Below are 9,888 nucleotides of genomic sequence, written 5' to 3' on the forward strand. Positions count from 1 at the left end.
GCTCCAGTGTCTTTATTCTGACCAAAAACCAAAGAAAAAAAATTAATTACTCTTATCCTAATTTGGAGCAGGTTTTTTGAGGGTCATCCTGGGGATGCCAGTCATGTAGGTAGATTTGTGTCTTTATTATTCAAACCAAAAAAAGTTGCTTCAATCAAAAACAAAAGTTGCTTCCATCAAAATATATATTTTCAATTAAAAAAAGTCACTTAAATAAAATTTAAAAAAGAAGTGTTTGAGTGAAAGAATAAATTTGAGGCTAAAAAAAAATGCATTACAAAACAATTTTTCTTTGACTTGGTTTCTTTTTTTTTTCATTTCTTTTTTTTTTTTTTTGATTAAAGTTTTTTGATTAAAGTTTTTTTTGTTTGTTTTTTGTTTTTTTTACATGAAACAACTTTTTTGATTGCTGTAGCCACTTGTCACCCAAACATGTCAGACCAACAGCAAAATGCAACATTTGTGTCAAAATGATTCAATTAAAAAAAAAAAAAAAAAAAAAAAGGAGTTCGAAACTTTCTACACTGTAATAAAAAAAAAAAAAAAAAAAAAGACTCCAAAACATTTGTCACTTCAATCAAAAAATAAAGGTAGCTAAAACTTTGTTCACTTTAATATAAAATTAAAAAAAAAGACTCCAAAACATTTTTCACTTCAATCAAATAAATAAATAAATAAATAAATAAATAAATATGAAGGACAAACTTTTTTCCATTTTCCAATGAGAAATTAGGTGTTCAAATGCAAATTTTTGAGTATCAAATATTTTTTGCATTCAAAAATTTTTCCTTTACGATTGAAAAAAATGTTTTGGAATGGAATTTTTTATTTATTTATTTATTTATTTATTGTATTCTCTTTATTGAATTATAAAGACACAAACGTGGCCCAAACTCAAAACATTACTTCAATTAAAAAAAAAAAAAATTTTAATCGTTCAAAAAAAAAAAAAAAAAAAAAAAAAAAAGACAAAACTTTTTTCCATTTTCCAATGATAAATTAGGTGTTCAAATGCAAATTTTTGTAGTATCAAATATTTTTTTGCATTCAAAAACATTTCCTTTATGATTGAAAAAAATGTTTTGGAATGGAATTATTTATTTATTTATTCTTTCTTTCTTTTTTTTTTTTTTTTTCTTTTTTTTTTTTTTTTTTTTTTTTTTTTGATTGAATTATAAAGACACAAACGTGGCCCAAACTCAAAACATTACTTTACTTAAAAAAAAAAAAAAAAAATCGCTAAAAAGAAAACAATCAAAAACCTAAATAAATAAATAAATATAGATTTCAAATTCATTTTTTGAGTCTCAAATTTATTTTTGTATTCAAACTTTTTATAATTGAAGTAACATTTTAAAGTGAAAATATATATTTTACATTTCAAACTGAAAATATATATTTTACAATTTAATATATTTTATAAAATTTATATATAATAATTATAGAATAATATGTATATCTATTTTTTTTTTTTTTTTTTTTTTTTGATTGAAGCAACTTTTTTTTTAATTGAAACAACCGTTTTGGTTGAATAATAAAGACACAATCCTACCTCTATTGCTCTTAAAATCTGCTTGTCATCACACTGGCATTCGTTATCATATAAAGCTGAGAATAGCGCACGGCATTATTATGCATTCTCGCAATTAAGCGACCACGACTGTCACACGCAACGTAAATTGTTAATTGTTTCTACTGACCACTCGCATTCTTGCCACAGATGAGATGTTCGTAGACCTGCAGCAGCCCCCACAGCTCCGAGTCGTTGTTGACGGACGCCTCCAGCATCTCGGCGGTCACGCAAATGACGCTGCCTGCCATCTCTTTAACTAACCTCGCTCCCGTTACCGCACGTCCCGCCACCTCTTCCGCCAAACGTTCCACACAGGCCGTCATGCAGAGAGCGGCGAAGTCGTTCACGCGCACCGACACGCGCGTTTCCACCATCCATCTGAAGAACCGGCCGACGGAGAGGGACAACCCGCACATCGCGGACTTGCCACGCTGACGAACGGTATCCCCGGAGCTCATGCAGTGCACGGACACCGCCTTCACAGCGTAGGAAATACACTTGTCGGCCAAAACCCAGCTCAGCACCAGTCTCACTGCGCTCTGGACCTCTTGACGTGTGCACCGCTTGTGGAGCTCACTCAGCCGCTGCGCTTCTCTGGAGATCCGCACCAAAGCCCTCCCCAGCAGCACAGACAGCCGAAGGACCGCGTCCGCCGTGAACACCTCATCAGAACCGACCGCTTTACGCACGACTTCTCTCAGCTCCCGTTCGGTCCAGGGATACTCCTCGAGCTCTGGTAGGGTTGGATAATTGGCCACTAGGTCCGTCGCATCTTCTGGCAGCGTGCTGACCGTGTCCCAACTTTCGTTCCTGCTGCCCAAGGAGACAAGACGACCCTGCGGGTGTGGACTCAAGACATCAGATGAAGATTGACTCAGAGATCGGTATCTGGCTGCGATGCCCGAATCGAGGCTCAGGGACTGCAGGTTTTTCACCAACACGCCACCGGACATGATGTAGAATTGCAGAATGATGTGTTCCACGTTTACTCACAGAGCGACTAATGTCATTTAAAACAAGATTGTATCTGGGCATATCTGACTGCCAAAGTATGGGCGGGGGGCTACACCAGTCACATGATGTGACTGGAACAAGCCAACCACGACGATGCCCAGCTGACCAAACGGACAGACCCAAACAAGAATGGGGTTGGTTGTCACAATTTTTGCTCTTCTTTCCATTAACATATACACCCACACACATTGTGACAACCATCCACATTAGTTTAATAAGAACTTGGTTGTTTGTCGGTTGATCTTCTGTTCCGCTTATCCTCACAGAGGTACCAATTCCAGCCAACTATGGGCATAGGCGGAGTTTGACTTTTGGGGCAGGGAGGGCACAACATGGAGTCATATGGAGGTAGATTTGTGTCTTTTTTTATTCAATCAAAAAAAAAGTTGCTTCAATTAAAAACATTTTTAAAAGTTGCTTCAATCAAAATATATATTTTCAACCGGAAAAAAAGTCGCTTCAATTAAAAGAAGAAAGAAAAAAAAAAGTGTTTGAATGCAAAAATAAATTTGAAACTCAAAAAACTAAAAAAAAAAAAATGCCTGTGAAAGCTATATTTCTTTGATTTATTTTTTTTATTTATTTATTTATTTATTTATTTATTTTGATTGAAGCAACTTTTTGACTGAAGTAATGTTGATTTGTGTTTAGGCCACATTTTGGCCAGGACATTTTTGTCTTTATTATTTATTTAAAACAATAAGTTGCTTCAAAAAAAAAAAAAAAAAAAAATTTAAACGAAAAATGACTTCAATCAAAAAAAAAAACAAAAAAAAAAATTTCAATCATTGAAAAAAGTTTTTGAATGCGAAAAAAAATTTGAGACTGAAAAATTTGCATTTGAACACTTAATTTTTTTATCAAATAAAGTTTTCTTTGACTGAAACAATCGTTCTTGTGTTTGGGCCATATTACACATGGTACACTGCAAAAAATTGCTGTAAATTTACGGCCAATCTTGAACACTAAAATGCCGTTTTTGTGTTTAACAAGTTAAGTACTGTCTTTAGCAATGCATTGAGGGTTACCAACATTGAGGCCACAAGACAAATGCTGTAGGTAAGGTAATGTTTTAAAGCAAAATCCAGGAACTAAAAACACACATTGACGATTGTGGGTGGGATTTGTGCAGCAAACCCGCAGCGATTTTCCACATCCTGAACCAGTGGCTGTCATGAGTTCCCGTCATTTGGTGACAATGTTAAAGACCCGACAATGGGCTTTGAAATCCCTTGCGATGCCCTCCGCAGTCAATGAGGGCCGCCCCACCCAACATGAAAATCGAAAATCCGCATCATAGAGGGGGAGCTTATTAACATTAAAAAATACATATAATATAATTATAATATAATATAATAAAGTGTATTATATTATATACCGTACTGGCCAGAATATAAGACGGTGTTTTTTGCATTGAAATTGAATTGAAAAAGTGGGGGTCGTCTTATAGTCGTTAAACCCATTTACGACGCCAGATGGCGCCAGATATCATTGAAGCTTTGTTCTGTCATGACAAATCGCAGCTCCTCTCAAGTTTAACCAGTTTGCATTATTTTATTGCAATGTTTTTCCTTATTCAGATTTGTTTCAAGACTACAGTTATAGTTCACTTTGATGGTTAAAGCAGTTATTGCAATTTTGTTGTTTTATCACAATAGATTGGTTTATTTACATTTCAAAAACCAGAAGCCATTCAGCAGCAAAGCAAACTAACTCCAAAATCCTTTGTGCCTGCGGACAGGCCCACCACACTCTTCCACTATGACCGAGAACCACGCAGGATCCAGGGCTGGGTCTGGCACTGTGATGACAGGGGAATTAGTGTGCGCCCTCTAGAAGTTGAATAATGCCTCCTGACAGTCTTTTGTCCACGTGAACTGCTGATTGTTCTGAAGGAGGCGGAACAAGGGCAAGAACCACTTCACACACCTCCGGTAATAAGAAGGCAGTACCAAAAACATTTGAGCTGCGTCTGTTGAAACTGGCCAATCTTTCATCGCGCAAATTTTCTCCTCCAATGTTCTGATGCACCTGTAATCCACCTTGTACCCCAGAAATTCCACCTCTCGCCGTAAGAGGTGGCATTTCTCTGGATGGAATTCCAATCCAACCGCTGCAATTCTCCCCGACACCAGTCTCAGCAACTGGCCTGGAAAGACTGGCGTGGATGAGGACAACATCCAGGTAAAACAAGCACTCCTGCCTGTGTATGTCCACCAGCAGTGAGCCTATCAAGCAATCAAACATCCCTGGCAGATTACACTGGCCATAACGCATTACCTTGAACTGCCAGTGTCCTCTGGAGGTGCAGAATGCAGTCTTCGGCCTTGAGGGGAACTTGCCAGTATAGACTGCGCAGGACGAGTGACGAGAACCACGCAGACCCCAATACTAGGTCTCGCGTCTCATCCCACGGAAGGGGGTAACAGTCCTTTCACGTCACTTTATCAAGCGGCTTGCAGTTCACACAACCCGCGGCCTGGACCCTTTTTGCGGTGAACATTACCAAGCTAGACGCCGAGGGGCTGACAGAAGGTTCAATGATCCCTGCGTCCAGCATGGCATGGACCTCCTTGTTCGTAACTTCCTGCAGGGCCATTGGCTGATGCCGCGGCCGCAACTTGATTGGTCGTGCATCTCTGGTGTGGATGTGATGCTCCATTAAGTGCGTCGGACCCATCCCGTTTTCACCGTGGGCAAAAATTTCCTTAAAGTCCCACAGCACTTGCCATAACTGTTCCCGTTGCTCACCATCCATGCCTATGCATTTGGCTTCGAAGATGGAGCGGATAGCCTCCGTCCGGTACTCCAGTTGCTGTGGTGCTAAACTTTCCACTGTCACTATAGGGCCATGCTATTCCGGTCAAAGGGACTCTGTCCCAGTCAACAACAACTGCGCAGTTGGTGTGTTGATGGACACCACAGAAGTTGTCCGTTGTGAAGGAGCAATCAGCTTTACATAGTTTTGTATTTTTCAAGAAGTCCCGCCCACATATACAAGTGTCACTCTCTGATGAATTCTCGAGGACAAACACAAATGTTCCTTTCCCATTCATCCGAGCCGTTTCGCCCGTCACAGCTCTCAGCTTCTTAATGGTGATTTCGAGCACAGTTCCTGTAGGGACAACATATGGCCTCACAATTGTGGCAGAAGACCCCGAGTCCACCAGGGTACTGCAGGAAACATGCCCAATCAGCACTGGGATATGGCTGGGGTACCCAGCCTCTGTCCAATCCATCCTGGCAACAGCTCCATCATGCTCTCAAGCTCCTCCATCCACGTTATCCACCGGGGGGGGGGGGGGGGGGGGGGGGGGGGGGGGTTGCTGGTCCCGGGAAATGGCAGAGTGGGCCCACATTGTCCGGACTACGTGGACTCCTTCCAGTTTCCCTGCTGGTCCATCCTCTTTGGCCAACATCCCACCAGAGGCCCAAGCTGTTCACACCCCAGCAGATGGCAAGCCACGCCCGGCGGGTGTTCTTGTCCATGCACTGGTCCGTGTGGGTTTTTAAAGCACACACCATCTCCTCCAGCCATGGTGGGCTTTGCTCCACCCCCAACGATAGTGCTGTGACTGGGCCTGGTGGACTGGTGACAATAGCACCCCCTTGGCTGCAATCTCCCTTTCCATCGCAAAAGCAAGCGCCACACCCAGGTCCGGGTGTGTTTGAGCTGCACATGAATGCAAAGTTCATCTGGCCTAAGATCCTGAAAAAATTGGTCGCGTGTCATTATGTCTTGGACTTCATCCTGCATTCCAGCATACACCTGTCAACCCGGGCTCTAGATCTCGTGGGCGAGGCAAAGTAGTGGCTCGTTCAATTGCCACTCACAATGTTTAAACTCACAGCGCATAGAGAGTGTGGAAGGAGACGAGTCAGTAACGACTTACTCACTGTAATGTGGCAACAATGGAAAGATCATGACAAAACAACAACGGGCTGCTGCAACATGCAAACACCAAGTCTAGCTTCCAGGCTGCTCTCTCTTTACTGGCTCGCTCACTTCCCACTACGTAACAGCCCACAAGTCCCAAGCATCTCTTAAAAGGGCCACACATATTTACGGCCATTACAAAATTATCATATACTATACCATATATGCAGTGTTGTCAGTAACGCGTTACTGTAATCTGATTACTTTTTTCAGTAACGAGTAATCTAACGCGTTCATATTTCTACACCAGTAATCTGATTAAAGTTAGTTTCCTTTGTGTCTCTGCGTTACTATTTTTCCATTGCCTCATAACGTATGTAGAATGAAGAATATTGTAGTCATGTACGAAAGCATTTGAATAGAAAATGCTAAAATAAAAGGTTCCCGGTACGTGTTTCCATGACAACCTCTTAGCTATTTCCTGTTTTGGACTCGCGTCACGTGTTGTGGGACTGAGGCGGGTGGACATTCGCGGCAAGTGTTGAGACGTTGCGAGAGAATGTAGATCTGTGGATATCCATGAATGAAGGTGAGTATTTTTCTTTCATTCTGGTGGGTATCAGCAAAAGGTTGGACCCCCTACATGCGCGGCTGTTTCGTAGCTTTGCCGTAGCAACGACAGGCAGTCATCGCTCCAACTTGGCAAGCTTTGTTTACATCATATGCGTGTTGCACATTTATGGCGTGAGGTGATGTGTTCGTTTAGCATCTGTGGGATGTGTTGTAAGTCCGATTGAGTGTAAAGTGCTTAGTTGCCGCCACGTTTTGTGGCCAAATTGACCGCGTTTTATGTTGAGAGGAGTACTTCCAGGTTGTTAATGTGCACGGCTGCACGCGCATCCGCGCTCGCCACCACCTTTGTGTTTATTGCACTGTACATTCCACTTGTGTGTTGTTGATTATTGTGCCGTCAGTTTGCATTGTCTTACATTGGCACTGATATGCTGTTAACCCTAACCCGAAATTCAGAAGTTTTGACATTAGGCTTAATCTTAAAGTTAGCGGGGTTTAATTGGTCGGTGGAGTTGATTTCAACAAATTCCAAGCAGTTTGTCAGATATTTGTTAGTTTCAGGGCTCCGGAGTGGCTAAACTAGCGCGAAATTCTGATATTCCCCTTTAAATTCAATCATCTGAAAGTCAATTACATGTGATGACATTTTTCTGTTGTCATTCTTATGTTTAGGCGGCAATGGGAGAAAAATGGGTGAAAAGTAACTGATAGATTACTTTTAAAATAACTTAGTTACTTTGATAATGAAGTAATCAGTAAAGTAACTAGATTACTTTTTTGAGGCGTAATCAGTAATCAGTAATTAAATTACTTTTTCAAATAATCTGTGACAACACTGCATATATGGAACATTACATACCTTGAATATTAGTAATATCCTCCTGAGACCCACATTTTATTTTATTTTTATTTATTTATTTATTTTTTATTTGCGATGCATTTTCCAGGGGTGGCCAAGTCTTGTGATCATGAGCCTCTTTTCCAGGTCTCCCTCCTCCAACAAGCATCAATCAAAAAATGAGGGTATCGTGAGTGTGTTAAGAGTTTTTAGGAGATACTAACATATTATCCACAATGTTGATGCCAATTTCTTCAACTTCACCATCAGCAATTGCGTCGTCTGCTGAAGGTTTTGCCTCCGGCACATACGTGAATGGTGCAGTAATACTGAGAAGGTTCCATCATCGTCAGCACATAAATTGTCCTCCAAACCATCTTCCGTGAAAATGAAAACATTTTCATTTGATTCAATGTCTGAACCGCTGACGAAAGACTAGTTATCCGACAAATTGCTCTCCATGATGATTGTATATTCTGCTACGTCGTCCGTGGCGTAACACCTGCAATGAAACAATGTTTCGCCAAGCTGTTGAATTGGCTGAGTGTCTTCGGAACTCCAGCGGCGTGGGCAAGTACAATCAGCTTTCATTCAGTATATCCGGAAAATATTTAACGAAGGGCGACAGGTCATTTCTAAATGCACTATATAATAGTTGAGAAAATAACTATTTACTGTGTGTGATCTTCAGAATGCGACATATTTCCCCGTTAAATGTGAAAGGTCCAGCTGCGGCCCGCAGTACTCTCCAACCGCGCCCCCTGCACCTGCTTTCAACGAGTAATCAAATCTGTGTCTTTTCTGTGTCATGGGGTGTGGAAGGCACCAAAAAAGAGCGTGGTAAATTGGGAGAGTACTGCGGGCCGCAGCTGAACCCACTTGCTTTTAATTTACAGGACACTACAGTATTGTTTGGAAAGTTTCCTGTGCTTGTTATTCAACATCCATCGGGATCTATAATTGCATCTAATAATTCGTAGACAGTAAGTTTTTGAGTCTTACTCATACTGCCTAAAATATTTGATATCATACCAACGTTCAGGGGATTGCTTGCTATCAATCAAATTAGAAGTTCTATAGTGGTGTTAAATGTGGATGTGTTCCATTTCATCAATGTTAGCTAAATGTCTATCGTTTTTTTAATAGGCAGATAGCAAGGGTAAAAATGCTATATGGTTTGGTCACTCACATTTTTTACCAATTCTAATTTACTAGTTTGATCTTTTAATGTCCTTTTCTTATAAAAAGAAATGCATAATGTATTTTTACTCAACAGGTTTCCACCACAGCAGCTGACGTTGAGATGTCACTCAATGTTCCTTCAAGTCCTCGTCTGATACTGTCTGGTATGCATTTTATTTAGATTAAATGATGAACACATCATTTAGGCTGTTCATTGTAAGTTTACTCATTTCTATACAAAGTAACGTGAGGTCCCATGTTTCTATGACATGAAGTTTCAGATACAACAGGGCAGATCGTGATCAGTTGATGGATGATTACATTGGAAGGCCGTTTAATGTCTGAGGGCATCACAGCAACATTCACAACAGGGCTTGCTGCTGTGTTTGCAGTCTACTGATATCTATTATATCTTCAACCTCCATTTAGGAATTCTGCAGATACTCCCAAATGTAATTCTCAATGCTAAGTTTTATAACGGAGAATACATTGCAAATTGTATGATGTTCACCTTTTTCTTAAATGTTTGGGTTCACTTTTTTGAGATGACAATTTCCATCCATCATCTGCCGCTTAATCCGGGGTCAGGTCGCGGGTTATGAGAATGTTTGTTGAAGCCAGACTGTGAGCATTTTTCTTTATACCTTTTGACTTTTTTTAATTTTTAATTTTTATTTTTAGTTTTTTAAATTAAAATGCACACACAAACTGCCTAAATATGCATTACCTTTTTTGATGGCTTTTATGCATTTATTTTAATTGCCCAGCCTGAATCAACGGGGTGTATTTTCTGTTTTTTACCTATTTGAAGAGTATTTGTCAATTGTTCTT

General features: G+C 40.2%; 1 protein-coding gene across 1 annotated transcript in view; it reads right to left on the reverse strand.

Moving 5' to 3' along the window:
* LOC130924555 (ankyrin repeat and BTB/POZ domain-containing protein 2-like) overlaps positions 1 to 2,854 on the reverse strand; it is a 67,017-nt gene extending 64,163 nt beyond the window's left edge. The window contains exon 1 of the mRNA XM_057851201.1: positions 1,701 to 2,854. Within this exon, the coding sequence (XP_057707184.1) occupies positions 1,701 to 2,526 (826 nt within the window). The 5' untranslated portion in view covers positions 2,527 to 2,854. The remainder of the gene's footprint in view (positions 1 to 1,700) is intronic.
* Positions 2,855 to 9,888: the final 7,034 nt, after the last annotated feature.

Source organism: Corythoichthys intestinalis, chromosome 1 (genome assembly GCF_030265065.1).
Source record: "Corythoichthys intestinalis isolate RoL2023-P3 chromosome 1, ASM3026506v1, whole genome shotgun sequence".
NCBI classification, from domain to species: domain Eukaryota; kingdom Metazoa; phylum Chordata; class Actinopteri; order Syngnathiformes; family Syngnathidae; genus Corythoichthys; species Corythoichthys intestinalis.